Genomic DNA, 20100 nt, shown 5'->3' with positions numbered 1-20100 from the left:
CTATAGATTGTGTAATCCACAGTTTTGCCTCAGAAAAAAAGGACAGTTTAAAGACAGTTGTCTAACCAAATGTTTGCTACAGACCACGATACTAATTTGTCCATTTTACTCATTATTTATTCTTTTTTTTCAAGTGGAATGAATCTCTCGTGGTGTGTGTTTGTATATGCGCTGAGATGATAATAGAGTGCATGAAACATCGACAACACTAATCTCTAAGAACAGAAGGTCATGTGATTAACTATCAACTAACGAGCTTTTTGTGGGTCACTTGAACGCAGCACCACCGCCCACCACGAGCTGCTCCAACTTATCGCGATAGACACCGCGGAGCTAAAGCTGAGCAACATGGCGGAAGGTATGATTAATTTTATTTTAATGCACGCCCTTTAATTCTCTTATTTTATTTGACTATCGAACAAAAGCAAATGTTGTTTTGTCAGCTTTAGTGAAGCAAGCATTAATTGTAAGGGTTGAGACGAAACATCGCGACACTCCTCTTGTCACATTCAAGCTGTCGCTAGCGCTGGCTCTCCGGGTTTGTTGCCAGCCGAATTTTATCGCTACGAGTTGGCAGAACTGGATACAAATATCTCGTATCATTAGGAAGACGGCTAGTTTGTCGCTCAGTAAAAGAAACCCCTTGGTATTAAATTGTCAAATAAGGTTTGCTTTAATTAATGGCTAAATGTTAACGTCATTCTTGTCTATAATTCAGCCTCAGTTAAGCAGCCGTCTTATGTCGGCTGGGACCTGTCTAAACTTTAGCTTTCTGAAAGAGGTGACTTGTCAGGAGAAATGGATGTCACTCCTTATCACGTACCATGCATGAGGGCACCACCATAAGCCTGGACTCTTTAAGGGAAATCTACTTAACCAGAATCCAGAGATCCCTCCAGACTGTGGAGTTAAAGCTGCTCAGCTGCACAACACACCTGTTTTTACATGGCTGTCAGGTCAATCCATTGGATTACCTGAAAGAGACACAACTTATACCAAAACATTAAGATTTTATTGTACATTGTATGAGGATGGACAACATCAGAGCTTGAGATTACTTTCATTCTTTCTGCTCCCTGGACTGATTTTTGTGTTTCTTCACAAGATTTTTTCCATCAGCAGGTGGTCCAACATGCCCCCCTTCCTGCTTTGTGCAAATCAGGTGGTTGTCACAAACACCCCCTTTCTGTTCCTCATGACCAGCGGCTCTGCCAGTGACGGTTTACGATGGAAGACGTGAAAGCGCTGCCTCAGCACTCTTGCTTCACTAAAACTTTACAGGCTTGAAGGAAGGAAGCGGGCCCCAGTGAAGCCCTGCAAACTCTCGGCTTGGAAAGGAAGGAGTTTTGTAACAGTAGCTGAGGGGGAGAGAAAGGTGTGGCCGCTGAACTAATTAGATTTTGCTGTGGTTAGTTTCAGCCTTACGCAGGGATTGCAGAAAACCTCCAGAATCTGACCACATAAAGCTACAAACTTTACCACTGTAGTTACAAATCCTGCATATTTTACGTGCTTCTCTCCATATTGTCCCTCAGCTGTAACAATCATAAACAGGAGTGACGTTTTTGACATCTGTGGTCAGTTTTGGAACTCAAAATTCACGGGTTTTTGAACAACTCTTATTTAAATGACGTCCTTAGGTTTGGGCGATGGGTAGCTGTAGTTCTAACTTGTTTTCTGTGTCTCTCCACCTTGACGTGGGACAGAGGAGGTGGCCAAGCTGCAGAAGCACCTGGCCCTGCTGAGGCAGGAGTACGTGAAGATGCAGCAGAAGCTGGCCGACACTGAGAGGCGCTGCGCTGTGCTTGCCGCTCAGACCTCTGACCAGGGCTCTTCCAGCTCTGTAACTGCAGACACCTTCGTCAGCCGTTTGCTGGACTTTGTGGCCAACCTCTACCAACAAGAACACTACAGGTGATGATCACGGTTAGAGCCATGAACTGTCAGTTACGATTTTCTTTCTTCATTGATTTACTTAACAAGTGTTTTTTTTGTAATAGCTGGAAACATGTTATCTTTAGCCTCACTGTACACCTAGAATATTTAATTTTGCACTGTTTTCTCATAGATTGTGTTTATCTTTTTAGTGATCTGAAAATAAAAGTCGCAGCGGAGCAATATTTTGCTCATAAGTTTGTGCTGGCTGCTCGCAGCGATGTCTGGAGTCTGACCAACCTGGCCTCGACTTCTGAGCTTGACCTAAGCGGTGAGTGACCCCGGTGTGTTTAAAGAACAGCTGAAACTCAATATTCCAGTTGCGTTGCATGCTGACCTCGCCACTGTCAACAATCTAGACACTACTTGTGACAGCATGTGTCATTGTCACTGATTGTTTTCCTGATAATCTCTTAAATACAAAAATTAGACAATTTAAAATGTGTACCGACGCTATCAAGCAGACGTTTTGATGTAACCAGGTTACAAGCTCTTCAGGATAAACGCTGCCAAACAGCACAACAAAAGAAAATGTGATTTTCAAAATAAATCAGGAGAGTGTGTTTTAATCACCAGATTTACCCACATATGTTTATTTAGTGACGTCTTTTATTCTTTTTAATGTAATTATCAGTTGATTTATAGTCTGCTGCCATATAAAAATCATTCCTTTTGAGTTTTTTTTTTAAATGAGCGACTTTCATAATTATCAGCAGAAGGAATATTTATTTATTTATTTATTTAAAACAGACAGTAAAAACATTAAAAAAAGAAAAGAAAATGAAATACAATGAAACAAACTTAAGAAATAAAATGTATAACAAATTATTCTGCCCATGTGACATGCAAATTTTTTTTTTCTTTTTTTTTTTATATTCTGTTCGAAAAGGAGCAGGTAGAAGATACATCTTCCAATATGAATGCACTAAGAAATTTAACTTGCTCACAAACTCTAATTCCCTGCTTTGTGTCACCAAAAAGCTTGCCGAAGGGCTACCGTAAACAGAAAATGTTGTGGATCATAGTCAAAACCATAATTAAAGTTCACCTGCTTTGTTCCCACCTTGGCAGCTGCCCCCGTGTTTACGATTTATTCTACTGGAATACACGATAGAAAGAAAGATAAGCAGATTTGGACCGGTTTTAAAAAAATAATTATTTATCAGCAGCATGCTTAGACATGGACATTCTGGGCTGTAGCAACAGATGTTTTTTTTAAACATGTTTAAAATTTAAATGGCAAGACTGTGAGCCTCTGCAACTCAAGAGAGGAAACTGAGAACCCCCGCAATCATTTCAAGACATTTTAGAGACTCCTTCAGAAATTATGTTTGCCAACTAGACATTAACTGTCTTAGTCCTGTGAATTATTATCATTTATATTATAGAATAAGCTGTATATGTTTTTAAGTTTCTCCAATTTTACCAATAAGTCTATTATACTGCCAATATTAGTTTATTAAGATTTTGAAAATCCATCACTTGATATCAGATAAGTCATAGATACATTATTTATTGTGATTAGTGAGGTGATTTGCATGGTACAGTGTCAAAGCCAAAGAAACCGTAGTCTAAATACTTTAAAGATCTATTAACTTGTTTACACAGCTCAGTTTTATGTGGCATTTTTATTCTGTTTATTTTGTAACAATTGTTATTTTTTTATATCTCTCCATTCATGCAACCAGCAGTTTTTGGGTTTTTTTGTTCAGTATTGAGCAGATTGATGTGTTTTATATGGAACAAGTGTCAGATGAGCAGATGGCTGAAGAAACTCCTTTGATAACAAATAGATCAGAACCACAGTCATAGTTATTTGTTCCTACAGGTTGAAAAAAAGAGTCTAATGAAAGTCCAGATGGTTCCCCCCTCAGCTCCCCTGACTCAGTACACTGCTTGATTAATAAATGACAGAATATTTATATTTGGGTGTCAAAGTTCAGCAACGTCAGATTTGCTCTGGAAAGAGTTTAGCTCTCTTGTTTGTTTGTTTGTTAGATAAATATGTATAAATGCCAGATTTTTATGAAAAAGGAGGAAAAGCTGTTTGGATTTGTTTTAATGAAATCTTCTTATTAGGTCTGTGTAACTAAAAAAAAAAACCCTAACTATCTTGCCTCTCAGACTGCAAACCTGAAGTAGCCATGGCCATGCTGCGCTGGGCGTACACAGACGAGTTGGAACTCTGCGAGGATGATGCCTTTCTTGTTGACCTGATGAAGCTGGCCAACCGCTTCCAGCTTCAGCTGCTCCGAGAGAGGTTGAACCGTCGATCCGAATTTGTTGGGCTGCAGACCCTTTTCTAGTTCACAGTGTATTGCTTAACCCACTAAAGAATACATCTCTTTGTCTGCACAAATACAGGTGTGAAAAGGGTGTGATGTCATCGGTGAATGTCAGGAACTGCATTCGCTTCTACCAAACAGCTGAGGAGCTAAATGCCACCACCCTAATGAACTACTGTGGGGAGATCATAGCCAGTCACTGGGTCAGTACCTTCAAGAGCACGATCATCTAGGAAACTGAAGACTTGTTTATGCACACACAATGCAAGTTTATTTGTCTTACTAGTTGTAAGAGTCATGCTTTGTTTTTAGCTGTAAAAAAAAAACTAAAGTATGATGTTTTTTTAACATTTCTTTTCTCCAGAAACCATCAACACTTTAGCGTCTGTTCTTTATGTGTTTTTCTTTATATTTGTTATTTTGTAGTGGATCAAATCAGTGTCATTTCACAAGTTCAATCATTGTAAAACTACACCAAATTTAGATAAACATTTCCATCAAATCAGGATTTTTGCTGCTCTTTTGACGGCTTTCCTTTTAGCTGCAACAGCAGCAACAGGTGTCTTGGAAATTCTGCCTTGGTGCAGATATATTGGGTCTCAAGAATGGATTGAATACATTTTGGTGACATGAGCTTCCATCCAGCCAGCTTTTCTTACACTATTTGTGTAAAAAATCTAAATAAAATTCCTTGACATTTTGAAAGTGAGCTGATAAGATTTAGGGAATTCACCAGAATATTGAGTTCTTTTATTTTTAGTTGAATCATTTTTGTGTTATAACCACTTGACTCTATTTCATTGACTGCCTTTCATTAGGATGATCTACGGAAAGAAGATTTCAGTACCATGAGTGCCCAACTTCTGTACAAGATGATCAAATCTAAAACAGAATATCCTCTCCATAAAGCCATCAAAGTGGAGCGTGAAGACGTGGTCTTTTTGTTCCTCATTGAGATGGATTCACAGGCAGGTTTCTTTAAATGATTTATTCATTGGCTTGTTACAGAATTGGAGAATGAACATATCTCGTTTACTGGGTAATAAACCCTTATGTCTCATTTGTACTGCTTCCTGCGCCCCCCCCAGTTACCGGGCAAGTTAAACGAACTGGACAATAATGGTGACCTTGCACTGGACCTAGCGCTCTGCCGTAAACTGGAAGGCATCGCCACCACGCTAGCCAACAACAAAGCTGATGTGGACATGGTAGACCAGAGTGGCTGGAGCCTCCTGCATAAAGCCATCCAAAGAGGTTAGGAGCAGTGATTATTTGCTTAAAAAGCTATTTCTCTTTACATCATTTCAAAGCATTTTTGTATTCACTTTTGTATTGATTATAAGCTCAATAAAATTAAACGTCTTCATTTGTGACCCTTGATTTTTCTTCCTCCTAATAGGTGACGAATTTGCCTCCATCTTCCTGGTTCGCCACTCAGCTCAGGTGAATGCATCCACAGTGGGGGCGGTGGAAACCCCACTTCACTTGGCCTGCTCGTTCAGCCCCAAGAAACACTCTGTGGAGGTGATGAACAGCATGGCACGAATCGCGGAGGCTCTGCTCAAAGCTGGAGCCAACCTTAACATGCAGAACAGCAGGGGCAGGTAGGTCACATGAGCCGAGGTTGGTGAGTTTTATTGGATTCTTCAGATGTTTAACTTCTTGGCAACACGTGATGGTGCTTCAGGTATGCGTTTTGCCCTCTTTAGGACTCCTTTGCATGAAGCTGTGGCCTCAGGAAATGAGGCGGTGTTCAACCAGCTGCTGCAGTGCAAACAGTGAGTTATAGTCGTTCTTTATTTAATCAGCTAATTTGACGTACAATTTAACAGTATGATCATGTTCAGTTCATTTGTTTTATGAATTTACAACTAGTTAATAACCATTTTAAAGGGCCGGCTTGAATGAAATATTGTGACCCTGCTAAACCTGAAATCATTTGTCCATCTCCAGGCTCGACCTGGAGCTGAAGGACCATGAGGGCAGCACAGCTCTGTGGCTGGCACTGCAGCACATCACCATGTCTTCGGACCCTTCGGTAAACCCATTCGAGGACGATGCACCAGTTGTGAACGGCACCTCGTTTGACGAGAACGGCTTCGCAGCTCAGCTCATTAAGAGAGGAAGCAATCCCGATGCCCATGACACTGCCACAGGTGCTGTTCTGTAACCTTTCATTATATTTATGTCCAAAGGGAACATGGGATGTTCGTTCGACATATTTACATCTTCATCTCCCTTAACTGTTCTCCTTACAGGAAGCTGCCTTATGCAAAGAGCCGCTGCGGCGGGCAACGAGGCAGCTGCTCTTTTCTTAGCAACTCATGGGGCAAAGGTCAACCATGTCAACAAATGGGTGCGTACAAACGTTTGGATGAACAGAATAACTGCATAGTTTCAGAACTTTACTGTGCATGTCCTATCTCTTTATAATGGGTTCACTTCTGAACTTTATTTCAGAAACTTTATATCAAATATTTTTACTAATGCAGGTGTTTTACTGGTGGCTAAAAAGGAGAACAATTGAACAAATTTGACCTAATTTTTTATAGAGCGCTGTTTATGTTGTATTTTGAGTCATTATAAATGACAAATGAGTCTGGACTTCTAAACTTTCAGATATCATTAATTAGTATCATGTGTTTAAGTCAAAAGAGGATGAAATACATCCTGAATCTCGATGCCTGTCTGCAGGGTGAGAGCCCCCTCCATACAGCGTGTCGGTGCGGCCTGGCCAGCCTGACGGCCGAGCTGCTCCAGCAGGGGGCCAACCCTAACCTTCAGACCCAGAAGGCTCTGCCTGACGACGCCCACGGCGTGGCTCTGCAGACCCCGCTCCACATGGCCATCGCTCACAACCACCCAGATGTTGTCTCTGTCATCTTGGAGCAAAAAGGTCGGCAAATGTTTTGGTAGCTTTTTATTTAAATTAATTACAAACTTAACAGTTGTGTTATGTAATTTTGATTTTCCTCACTCTGTGTTGTCTTAAATGTACCTGAATGTCTTAAAACAAAACCACATGTTTCTTTCTTGCTGTCTTGTAGCCAATGCACTTCATGCCACCAACAACTTGCAGATCATTCCAGACTTCAGTCTCAAAGACTCCATGGACCAGACCGTCCTGGGCTTGGCCCTGTGGACAGGTACCTAACAACACAGAAAGACAAAATCAAACGCTTTTCTTTCCGTACTGTCAAAATGTATTTTTCAAGTTCAATCCGTCCCTGCCAGGTATGCACACTATAGCAGCTCAGCTACTGGGCTCAGGGGCTTCTATCAACGACACCATGTCCAACGGACAAACCCTTCTACACATGGCCATCCAAAGACAGGACAGCAAGAGTGCCCTTTTTCTTCTCGAACATCAGGCAGACATCAACGTCAGGTAGTACCGGGAATCTATGCAAGTTATAAAGTGCTTCATTTATTTAGCTTTTTTAATTTATAGTAGTTCATATTTTAACAATTAGAGGTCAGCCTGCAACCCCTGGCAAAACGTTTGGAGGATGTTCTTTCAATTAGTTTCATTTTGTATAAAATAAAAATAAACAAATCAAAGGCATGCCACAGAACTATCTTTTTTTTTTTCAAAATTTCAACCTTTGACATTAAGAAACAATAAAAAAATAAACAAATATCATTGTTGCAGTCAGTAACAACTGTTTTTTTAGATCAAGTAGAGGAAGAAATTATGGAAGCACTCTGTAATTTGCAGTTCTAAAACTAACACCTGCATTAAAATCAATAGAACCCAGGAGGGACACACAGCACTGCAGCTGGCCATCAGTAACCAGCTGCCACTGGTGGTAGATGCCATTTGCACAAGAGGGGCTGATATGTCGGTGATGGATGACAAAGGGGACCCTCCGCTGTGGCTGGCCCTGGAGAATGGCCTGGAAGATATCGCATCTACTCTGGTAAGAAAATAAAACGGGTGAAAACTGTGTGAGGAAGTAAAACCATACAAATATCTTTAAACCTAAACTCCTGCATTAAAGTTAAATTTTTTGCATTCTGTTTTTGGTTTGGATGCGATTAGAATAGTTTATATTGGCACACTTTGTTTATGATATTCTGATAAACCACAGAAGCTGTACATTCTTCTCATTTGCTCCAGGCATAGTGGAGTTTTTTAACTCCCTCTTTCCTGTCCTGTTGGTACAACATCCTCCGAACTGTCAGTAAAGATGTTTCAGACATAAAGAATCAATACTAGAGCACTAAAGCAACTGGATTACAATCTTAAATGGATGCAGGAGAACAAATATATTGATATGTTAGTTCACTGAATAACTTTATTAGTCCGGCACAAAGCTCAAAATTAATAATAACAGAATGTTTTTGTGTTAAGGTTCACCGACGAGCATAGGAGAAAATGTATCTTTTTTAAGTTTATTTGCAAAAACTTTCTTAGAGGAGGTGTTTCTCAGTGTGTGGGAAAATAAGGAATAATCTGGACGAAAAATTGTTATTCAATTTAAGAAACGTTACATAGTAAAAAAAAAAATAGATTTGTATAAAACAATGGAATAGTTCAGTTATTGTTTGCAGTTTATTTTCTCTTGAGTTTTATTTGTGGAAGAAGGTTGAAATTAGAATTTCTTTATTTTAGAAAGTAAAAGGTTGATTTAAAACTCCCCTTTTTTTACTAATGAATTAGGTGTAGATTTCTTTCAGTTTCGTCAAAGTTTTGTGTTTGTAGATTAGGTATTGATATTTGTAAACGTATAAGAATAAAAGGAGGAATTTAAACAAAATAGATAAAATTAATTTGCAATCATCTGTCAGATATTATTGATAAATTACATTTCTTCTATTAATAATAACTTCAAATGTGTTGCAGTAATTCTGTTAGTTGAGTGTATTGCTGTTTTTAAGAACAAACTGGTATTTTTGCTTCTGTAAATGTTAGACTGGTGTTTTTAGTTTCGGCTGAGGTCCATTTGTGCCAATTAGGTCCGACATGGATGTGACGCCTCCTGTTGGAACGTCGGGCCCTCCGGCTGCCTGCAGACTCTCCTCCACAGAGCCGTCGATGAGAACAACGAGGTCTCTGCTTGCTTCCTCATTCGCAGGTCTGCTGCTTTTTCTCACACGCTTCCATGAATTTCTGTTGTCTAATCAAATTTTGATGTTAAGCAATCACAAAATATATGTTATGGCACTGACTTAACAAAAGAAAATGGTAACTAACTTTCTGATTTATTGCTAAGATTGTCACTCTGTTTTGATAAAAACATTGACTACAGTTGTCTGACACTGAAGCAAGTTGCTCGTCTGTAAACTTTGGGCGGTAAAAGGATCATGTTTAACTGACTGACTGCCTTGTGCGTGTCTAGCGGTTGTGACGTGAACAGCCCCAGGCGGCCCGGTCCGAACGGGGAAGGAGATGAAGAAGCCCGAGATGGACAAACACCCCTCCACCTGGCAAGCAGCTGGGGACTGGAGGAGGTGGTGCAGTGCCTTCTAGAGTTTGGAGCTAATGTTAATGCACAGGTTAGTCCCATTAAGTGGTCTAACTATAATACTTCAGTTTTGTCTGTGAAGCATTTCTGTTAGTAAAGGATGACCCAGATAGAAGACAGATGGTTTCTGAACTTGTTTGTTCCTTTTTGTCAGGATGCAGAAGGCAGAGCTCCCATCCACACTGCCATTAGCAACCAGCACAACGTCATCATACAGCTGCTCATTTCTCATCCAGACATCCGGCTCAACATTCGCGATCGCCAAGGAATGACTCCGTTTGCCTGCGCCATGACGCACAAAAACAATAAGGCTGCGGAGGCTATCCTCAAGAGGGAGCCAGGTGCTGCTGAGCAGGTAACGGCGGAACAAAGGCTCCGTTTCTGAAGCACTGAGATTCACCAGCGTTAATCTTCCGTTACCTCAAACTTGTTTCTGTCCAGGTTGACAACAAAGGGCGGAATTTCCTCCATGTGGCTGTTCAAAACTCAGATATTGAGAGTGTCCTGTTTCTCATCAGTGTCCAAGCTAATGTGAACTCCAGGGTTCAGGATTCAGCCAAACTCACTCCGCTCCACCTGGCTGTGCAGGCTGGCTCTGAGATCATTGTCCGCAACCTGGTAGGAACCCACGAGCTTCTCCGTCTCTTACATTCGTTCGGTTTCTGAAAGGGTGGCAACACTTATGTTGTTTGTTTTTCCACTTCCAGTTGCTTGCTGGAGCCAAAGTAAATGAGCTAACCAAACACAGGCAGACGGCATTACATTTGGCCGCGCAGCAGGACCTGGCCACTATTTGTTCTGTGTTGTTGGAGAACGGCATAGATTTTGCTGCTGAGGATGAGAATGGCAATAATGGTATGTTTCATTCTTTTTTTTTAAGATAGCTGCAGTTTTATCATCATAAATTAACAGATCTGAACCAACGCAGGGTAATCTTTAATGTGAACATTTTGATGTAAACGAGACATTGATCACAGACGCTGATGCTACTATAGAACATGTGTTAACTGTGGCTGAATATAAAAAGAAGTGAATAGCATACAGTATATTTTATGTGATGTCTGGATGTGCAAAAAAAACCAACCCTGAAGCGTAGAAGGAACGGTCATGGCAAAAATGTCTTTTTAAATGTTTGTTTTCCGTATCAGGACAAATTAATTAGGTTCTTATCAGGCCATAAACCTAGATAAATATATCCTCAGGGATATAGCATTTTACACTGTTATGTAACAAATGTTGCAGCAAAGAGAGACTTATGTTCTAGTGGAGTTTGAAGGGGTAAAAATCAACCACATGCTGCTGATAAAATGTATTAACTGATCAGTAAGTGTGAGCTCCTCCCTTAAAAGCAGAAGTTTTAGAAATTTGCAGTTCTTCAAGAGTCTGAATGTAAGCATGACAAAGTAAAGAGTATTTTTTTTATTTATTTGAGTTGTTTGACAGTTCTGAGTTTTATCTTTGCACTATAAGTATTTCTTTCAGATGTTTATTATGAGACTTCATTGAACTGAATTTTAAGAAATCCAACAAGTGAATAGTTAATAAAAAATCAATCAAATAATGATGGCATCACCTAAGGAATAGAACCTAATTTAAAATTCAACACTAAAGACTCTTAGAGCCTTTCACTCTTGTTTTCTCAGGCGTTTCTGAGGTTTCAGATTCGACCTCTGTGTTAACTTGCTGAGTTGTCTGATCTCATGAGGACATCGGCCTTCAATGTTCTTCAAGTTTGAATGATCGGTCTCTCTGTAGAGAACAGGCTCCAGATTGTTCGGCTTTTCCAGGTTGATGGGCAGAAACAACAACTCTCTGGGATCATTGCTGATGTATTTCCTGGCATTGTGTTAACAAACACGTGAATGCTTCAGACTTCAGGCCAGAAAAACTGACCAAACGTCTGCCTCTGTAGAGAAGCTCGGACTTAACGATGCCTGGCATCAGAGGCAATATTAACCTATTTACCTAAATGTCAAAATTATGATAAAGATGTGCAAACCCTTAAATTTGAAAGGTTTACCACAAACCTAAGAACCAATTCTTTAAACTTTCAGAATGGGACTTTTCAGAACCTTTTATTTATTAAAAACAAACCTAAATAACTTGTTTTTATTGCCTTGGTATTCATGTTGTTCACCATTTCAGTCAAATTACCTTCACTACCACTATATTCTTAGTGTCATTCATTGGTCTCTTGTTTGGTCAAAGAGTAAAGAGCAGAATCAGAACTGAGCAGCTGCACCCAGAGGAGCAGTGAAGATTGAGGCCAGGCTGATTTGCATCTGACCATCCCTGGTGGCCAAGGTGTACAGTTACAGCCGAACCTCTTAAAGCACAAGAACATTTTTGTCTATGAAAATAAAAATATTTTCAAATATGTCACAATTTTTCAGCACAGATTAATTGATTTTGGTGTTTATTAAATGACTAGTGGGGGAATTTAACTGCAGCTGTCAGTCAAAACTGGAAACCTCCTTTGAAAGCAGATTTTCGCCTCAACCTTGCCAAGATTCCTGTAGTGCATAGCTGAGCTTCAATCTAACTTTTCCACACACACATTTGCCTTGGTTGTATGCTATACGAGTTTGACCAAAAAACAAAACAAAATCAGCCGTAATTTTAAAAAAAAAGTTAAAGAAAATAAAGGAATTCTTTGTAGGAATAAAATAAGGTGCGAGTTTTTAATAAACCTTTTGTACTTTTTCTATATCGTTTGAGCTTTTCTCCCTAGATTTGACTGTTGCTGTTACAAGTTTTTAACGTGAATGCCTTTTTCCTATTTTGTGCCTGTGTTCTCTGTCTTTATTATTTGACTCCATTTGCTTTTTCTAACTCCGAATAGCTTTTGACAGCTCATGTGTCATCTGGTTTGGTAACACCTGAGGTTTGCAAATGAACTCCAGGGTTTGTTCATATAAAATAAATTTGGAACAGCTTACAGTATTTTTGCTTCTTGTAATGTTTCTTCAGATTTTTTCTCTTTTACATCTGTTTGAATGGGGGGGGGGGGATCAACAAATCAACATCGAGTAGTGGGCTAACACTTAAAAATGGAATTGGTTTTAGATGATAACGGGACAAACATTTGAGTCTATTTCTGATGATCAGAATGTGAGTTCAGTTCTTAAGGTTGGTAAGCAAGACATGTCTTCATTTCTTGATGTAACTTCTGCAGCATATTGAGGCTTGAAATCCTCTAATCTTTTCTCTGCCCCTCTTGTTTTCCAAGCTCTGCATCTGGCTGTGATGCAGGGTCGCCTTAACAATGTCAGAACCCTTCTCACGGAGTCCAACATTGACGCTGAAGCCTTCAATCTCAGGTACAGTCTGTTTACATGCGTAACAGAAAGTACAGTGTTAGAACGGAAGTGTATCATTTGAAGCAAACTGTTTCTTTTTCTTTGTGTGCCTGTTTAAAGGGGTCAGTCACCAATGCACGTACTAGGTCAGTATGGCAAAGAAAACGCAGCTGCCATTTTTGAGCTGTTCCTGGAGTGCATGCCTGAATACCCTCTAGACAAACCAGACAACGAAGGGAACACTGGTACCGTAGTTCTTTGTCTTCATCATACTCGTACTTTAGTAATAACAGTTCTCTCTGTTAATAGACTGAACCCGAGCTGTGTTTTATTTCAGTTCTGCTCCTGGCCTATATGAAAGGAAATGCCAATCTGTGCCGTGCCATTGTGAGGGCTGGGGCTCGACTGGGAGTCACTAATAATCAGGGCATCAACATCTTCAACTATCAAGTCGCAACCAAACAGTTGCTCTTCCGCCTTCTGGGTGGGTTTTGGCACTTTCTTCACCCCGGGCAGTTGAGTTGTTGTTTTGATGGTTCTGACCCCGTGCTAATCTCTCTGATAACGTTCAGATATGCTGACCAAAGAGCCCCCTTGGTGTGACGGGTCCAACTGCTACGAATGTGCTGCAAAGTTTGGTGTTACAACACGGAAGCATCACTGGTAAGGCTTGACTTTTTTTCCCAAATAAACTTAACGCATGTATGATAATTATTAGGTGTGGAACGGTCCACGTGCTCGTGCTGAACTGTCAGGGTATGGATGTCTCGGATGAACACAACCCCTGGCAAAAAAAAAAAGATGGAATCACCGTTCTCGGAGGATGTTCTTTTAATTGTTTAATTCAAGAAAATGATCAATGAGAAGGCTACAACCTGCAAAGCTAATCTGGCAACAGCAATGAGAGACAATTGGATCCAGATTGATGAAGAATACTGTTTGTCATTAGGTCCACGCAAAAACCAGAGGTAGAGCAACAAACTACTAATGGCGCAGTGTTTTTCTCATGATTCCATAATTTCTTCCTCTACTTGATCTAAACTAAGCAACTGTGATTGACTACAACAATTATATTTCTTTTCTTATTGTTTCTTAATGGGAGAAGGTTGGAATTGTGAAAAATTATAGTTTTGTGGCATGTCTTTAGTTTATATTTTCATACCAAAGCAAGCAATTTAAAGAACATCCTCCAAGAGGGGTGATTCTGTCATTTTTGCCAGGTTGTGTGTTAGTGTCAGCCAATCAATCACCTCTCCTCAGCCTGAGGAGCAAACTCATGGTTTGTTTTTTTTGGACATCAGCTTGACATGTTGTTTCCAGTTGGTTGAATAAGACAGAATAAGACTTGTTTATTTTTGAATTTTACAGTGAAGATAGCAGTTAACATATCCTACCTTGCTGTATGACCAGCTGCCATAGCTTCCCTATTAACAAGCCTTTAGTTGTGGGCAGTTTTGTCTTTTTCCTGAACTGTAACCCTCACACCGAGCTACGTGCTGAACTGTGATTTAGTTCATACCATTGTCAATCTGTGCGCCACTTTCTGATCACCTTCTAATTCCCTTCTTCACTGTCTCTAGCCGCCATTGTGGGCGCCTGCTGTGCCACAAGTGCTCACTGAAGGAGATGCCCATCATCAAGTTTGATTTGAACAAACCCGTGCGAGTGTGTGAAATGTGCTTTGATGTATTAACTCTGGGCGGCGTGTCTTAGTGCTGCGACCAGCATCTTTCCCATCCCCCTGCTCGGGCCGGACCAGGCCCAGTTTGGCACAACTATACAGGAACATCTGAAGAAGGGATGTGAGGAAGCAGGAGATACTCTAAGGACCATCATCTTTATACTATTCCAGTCTATGAAAAACTAATAATCTTCTAGAGAGATGTTTCAGATAGAAAGTGAGAAGTTGTCTTTTTGTTGGTTTCGATTGAGGTATCCTATTGCAGATATAAGCAACTCTCCAACTCGGTGACGCTGGTCTTTCTTTCTGAAGATCACTGATGTTTGTGAGGTTTGGCTCCTATCATCGTAAGCAGGGAGCTGTTGTAAGATTTCAGTCCAACTGTATTGCCTGTAGAAGGGTTTTTCTTTTCCATGTTGAGTGAATTCATTATCCACAGGGTTCACTCTGACCCTTCCAAAAAGGGAAAAAAAAGAAAATATTGCTGAGAACAAAATCATTACATTTCTGTCAATCCTGTAACTGCTGTCAATCGAGGAACATGATGAAATTGGAAAATGTTCTTGACTCAGTTTTTTTTTTTGCAATCTGTTATTATTCACACTTGGCTCACTCCTGTGTTGATGTGGCTGGATGAAATCGGTTTGATTTGGTGGATTTAAAGGAACTTCAACTCAGCTTTTTTTTTTTTTTTTAGGGAAAAATATGCCAAAAAAAAAAATTGAGCTCCAGCTGACTTAGTTCAATAGTTTTAAGACATATCCATTTACTGTTTAAGTGAAATATGGCACAATTAGAAAAAGATGAAATGGGAGCAAATGGTGTGTAAACTTAAGACAAATGAAATGGAAATGCGACCCGAGAGCCTCATTTATCAGGAGAGCCACCGAACAAATTTGAACAATCCTCCTCAGTTACAGGAATGCCTCTTCTGCCTATGCATGTCATTTTGTCGCCTTTATGTTTTGGTTGTAATCATAATTCACATCCTAAAATCTGTCACCAAATTACATTCCACGTATTTGACCTCCCGCGAGGTCCTCTTCGGTGGTTCTGATCAGCCCCCCCCATGAAACGTTGACTCATGTCAGGTTTTCACCTCGACCCCCCGCGCATTAACACTTCCTGATTTCTAAGCCTAACAGGTGCACTTTATGGCGATCACGTGACATGTCTGATCAGTGGTGAGAATGTGGACTCAGCAGAGGGACAGCCAAGTGGTGGAGCCTCTTTAAGTATTGTTAAATTGTACAGATAAGTGTGATATTTTTGACCACTACAACCGTTTTGTACTTAAATGCAGTTTGTGCTTGTCATTGTGACAAACCTAAATCTTGCCTCTGTTAATCTTTTATGCACATTGTTTAATCTTTTATGCACACTGTATTGTATCTGTATGCTCAGATATCTAGTCGGTTTCTTCCTGGTGTATTCTTTTAGAAAAAGGGAGGACAAATTTACATAAAGCTCATCCGAAAAACAAACTCATTGAGATGTCTTTATTTTGACTCTTGAACAGGTTCGCTGTGGTTCTCTTTTCTGTTGCTAAAAAAAAAAATTGGCGATGAATCGGTCCATTGTTTTCTGGACTGGTTCAGATATCAGTGTTCTCCCACAAAGCACGAGTCCGCGTGTGCAGGGCAGCTGTCGTATTTCTGCAGGTTGGGATCTTCCTCCGCTGTGGATGCATCTTTAACACACACACACTGAACCCCGCTGGAAGCTGGAGAGAAGAACCTTCGCGGCACACCTGTCCACTCTCTGATCACTCCGCCACTGCAGGACAACAAAAAGACAGTAAAATCTTAAAGAGTATCTATTCAACAAACCAGCTTAAGATAACCAGTACGGGAGTTTGTTTTGTAATTAGAACAGTTTCCTTACCTCTTAGGGGAGCACCAGACTCTCCCCCCTCTGTTAGTGCTCCACTCTGAGTTACAGGGTGGGAGTCGTACCTTCTCAGCCTCAGACTGGGCCTTCAGGTGACGCCCTTCTGCTAGCAATCCCTCCACGTTCACCAAGGCCTCTGTAGGCTGCCCAGTTTCATTATAGAACCGGCCTATTAACATCCCTGGAATTCAATGCAAGGTCAGTTACTGAATTTTAGGGGGGGGTTTACAATCATGACTTGAAGAAAAGCGATATTAAAACAAAACATCTGAATAGATTCTCAGTCATCCAGGACATGGCAAATCTGGGGGGGAAAAAAAGGTCCCATCACATTTTTGTTTTGTTTTTCTTTGAAGCCGTTTCACTAATTATTTTTAGAATCTTCCTCGGTTCAAACTGAACAGTCTGACGTTCCAAGCTTTAATTGAACTTTTATTAACCCAGGTGAGTCCCTTTGAGATTGCAGGATCTCTTTTTCAAGAGAGCCCTGGAGCTTTTAAAGCTGCTGGACGGAGAAGACGGATGGTTGGAGAGAGGAGCGAAGGAAGTACGACACCTTGAAAAAGCATCCAAAACCCTTGAACTTTTCCACAGTTCGTCACGTTGTGGCCAAACTTCGTAACGTGACAAGACAAATTGTGGCAAATAAAAGCCCTTTACTGGGATTTTATGTGTTGACCTTGGTCTTCATGATAACTAACAGTTGAAATGAAATTGCACACAGGTGGACTATTTAATAATTAGGTGACTTCTGAAGACAAATGGGTGCTGTGAATTTTACAGGTATCAGTGTAAAGAGGTTGGAATACAAATGCAGAGTTTTATTTGTAAAAGCAAAAAATAGAAAACCATTATTTTCCTTCTACAAGTATGTGCTACTTTATATTGGTCTATTACATGCTATAAAATCCCAATAATACTTTGAAGTTTGGGTGTAATATGACAAAATGTGGAAAGGTTCAAAGAGGGTGATAAATCCTTACTTATTTATTTTTCATATTTGTTGAAGAGCAACACGAAACAGAGGAGGGAGGTCTCAGGTTTAAACTTTCCTCTCCTTGTAACGCAGTTTCCAGCCTAAAATCCGATCAGTTTCACACCAGTTCGCTCCTTCGCGCACAGGACCAAAACATCCCTCGTGGAATGGGCCAACAGAAGCCCCAACGACCCTCAGGAGGGAGAGTGATCTGCATGTGGGTTCAGCTCATTTCAATCGAGCAACTCACTGCAGTTCCAAAAGCTTGGAACGCTGCACTTTTCATTTTAAACTTACAAGGCTCCTCTGTTGAGTAGTGTTCCTGGAGCAAATAGAGGCAGAGAATCTGACATTTATCAACAAAAAATTAGAAAAATGATCAAACGTCTGAAACAATATTGTTCAAATTGAAAACTTTATATATATTCTTTCTGCAGTCCAGTCCTTCACATCTCTTGAGTTTAAGAGATATGAAGGGATTCCAGTGCTTAAAGGAAACATTTGTCATATGGAGCAACATTTACAAATCCTATTTTAAATTTTACCTCTGGGGGCAGGGGAGGGTTTAGTACGCTCCCTTTGGTTTTGACTGTATTTAAGATGAACGATCCCACAATGGACAATGCTCACTGAACTCGGACAAATTAGTACTCCTGATTTCTTTTTTGTCCCCTAACAAACAGGTTGTATCAGTGTTCTTGGAAAAGCTCATTTCCATTTCTGTAACTGCAGCATGAATGACACGAACTACACTGCTGCCTTTCCCGGGAGCACTCGTTCATTTTTCAACAACACAAAAGTAAAACTCTAATGTTCAGACGTTACAGAGGCACGGCTGAGGAAGAATGGAAGGAGATTAAACTAACACAGCAACAACGCTGAATTGTTGTGTACATGTTTGTTGAAAGAATGGGACAAAAAGCACATGACAAGTTTTGTTTTTTGGTCTCCTCACAGCAAAACTGACAACTGACTTGAATAAAATGAAAAAAGGAGCAATATATTATGAAGTGGCGAAAGCCAATTCATTTTGGGATGTCCTGCAGCTCTGAAATGCAGGACTTGGAAGCATTTTTAAAAATGAAATTCATAAGGAACAACTTTGTGTTTTGTTTTTGTGTGTGTGCATGTAAGTAGAAGTAACTTCTGTCTAATAAATAACTAATTAAGAGCCTAAATTGTAGTTGCACATCCAGTGAATACTCTCTGCAAGCTTCATGAAAACATCTGCCCAGTGGTCCATGAGACATTATGACACAAACGCACACAGACAAAAAAACATTAACGTATGCCTTTCACCTTTCAGCGGCGGGCGATAACAATAATCACACATGGCTAAAGAAAGAAAAAACTATGGTGAATGTCACTGATGTGTTTGTTTCTAATGTTGATGATTTTCATAGATATTAGTCACATTCGCAACATATTTTCTGTGTAAAATGTGCTGTTCAGACACTTAACGTCTGGCTTATCTTTATACTTCCTGTGTTTAGAAAGCACCCAATCTATATTAAGTGGTTGCATTAATGTCATTCAGAAAGGCTCTCTGTATTGTTAAAACTACTCTCAAGCTGTCATAGGAAGCTTGTTGGAGGTGCTGTTGAGAGACTGAAAGTGATTCTGTTGACGAACATTTTTTGCAGTTTTAAATGTTTTTGGTGTCAACAATAAATCAGGCCTATGTAATACTTCTGGAATGCCTATCAATCGACATGTATGTTGTGGAATAATCTAGTAGACATAGTTACCCACCAACACTTTTATATTCTCTCTGGTAGAAGGCCAGCCAGTCAAAAAGAGCCACCACTTGCAGAGGAGACAGGCTGGACACATCATCTGTCAGGCCCCGCTCTGTGAAGTCTCCGGTGATGAAGGCCAGTGAGGCATCTCTGCCTGGAAATACAAACACATCCAGTGTTCAGTGACATGATTACACATTATGATGCAAGTGGAATCAATGTTTCTGACTCTACTCTATCTGGTTTATCACTGAGTTAAATGCACTTCATGAGAACTGGGGCATCACCTGCCATAAAGTGATAAGCACCACCGGGGCCATAATGTTTGTGGCCCTTGCTTACATCAAACACACGCCCCAGTATGGCCAGGTAAAGGCCCCTGCTGCCTTCCTCCCCGTCGTACTGGGCCAATTCACGTCTGCTCAGGAGGAGCCGCGCAGCCAGGGGCCCCTGCGGAGGTTTCGGTCCTGATAGGACGGACCAGTCGCGAGGGACGAACAGCACCGCGAACAGAATGGATAAAACCGCGACCAACGCATAGCTTAGCATGTTGGTTGAAGCTCGTTTGACTCGTCACCTTGTTACATTAGCAAACTTGCTTTAAGTTAAATAAACAATGACGAAGCAGGTGCTTCCGGGAAAGCGAACTCCACCGGCGGCTCGCGACCGAGCCGACTCAACGTACTAGCTCGTTTTACTTGAACGACAAGGCGGCTCTTCTCTGAAAGCTGTCACATAATAATGTCCTTAGTAAATACAAAAATTGGCTTAAATGCAAAAGCTAGAAGTAGGATGAAGGAAAATACCGTTTAGGAGCTGAAAAAAAA

At 40.5% G+C, this 20100-nt stretch overlaps 2 protein-coding genes across 2 annotated transcripts; one reads left to right on the top strand and one right to left on the bottom strand.

Annotated features, from left to right (window-relative positions):
• The first annotated feature begins 132 nt into the window (after nucleotides 1-132).
• Nucleotides 133-16152, top strand: ankfy1 (ankyrin repeat and FYVE domain containing 1). The gene is made up of 25 exons (XM_017412573.3): nucleotides 133-358; nucleotides 1707-1914; nucleotides 2088-2206; nucleotides 4060-4195; nucleotides 4300-4423; nucleotides 5039-5188; nucleotides 5309-5474; nucleotides 5620-5824; nucleotides 5930-5998; nucleotides 6174-6376; nucleotides 6479-6576; nucleotides 6915-7116; nucleotides 7268-7366; nucleotides 7455-7608; nucleotides 7972-8140; nucleotides 9180-9298; nucleotides 9563-9719; nucleotides 9843-10043; nucleotides 10130-10306; nucleotides 10396-10543; nucleotides 12918-13008; nucleotides 13108-13232; nucleotides 13325-13471; nucleotides 13560-13650; nucleotides 14568-16152. Exons 1-25 carry the CDS (start codon nucleotides 349-351, stop codon nucleotides 14698-14700), a joined length of 3501 nt encoding a protein of 1166 aa, XP_017268062.1. The 5' UTR covers nucleotides 133-348; the 3' UTR covers nucleotides 14701-16152.
• LOC108233865 (neuferricin) lies at nucleotides 15348-19941 on the bottom strand. Its single transcript, XM_017412574.3, has 4 exons — nucleotides 19561-19941; nucleotides 19287-19427; nucleotides 16553-16739; nucleotides 15348-16444 (listed from the first exon to the last, which is right to left on the bottom strand). Exons 1-4 carry the CDS (start codon nucleotides 19820-19822, stop codon nucleotides 16270-16272), a joined length of 765 nt encoding a protein of 254 aa, XP_017268063.1. The 5' UTR covers nucleotides 19823-19941; the 3' UTR covers nucleotides 15348-16269.
• Between the last annotated feature and the right edge of the window lie 159 nt (nucleotides 19942-20100).

Source organism: Kryptolebias marmoratus, linkage group LG13, assembly GCF_001649575.2.
Source record: "Kryptolebias marmoratus isolate JLee-2015 linkage group LG13, ASM164957v2, whole genome shotgun sequence".
NCBI classification, from domain to species: domain Eukaryota; kingdom Metazoa; phylum Chordata; class Actinopteri; order Cyprinodontiformes; family Rivulidae; genus Kryptolebias; species Kryptolebias marmoratus.
The sequence above is the reverse complement of the archived record's forward strand: the minus strand, read 5'-3'. Positions and strand labels throughout refer to the sequence as shown.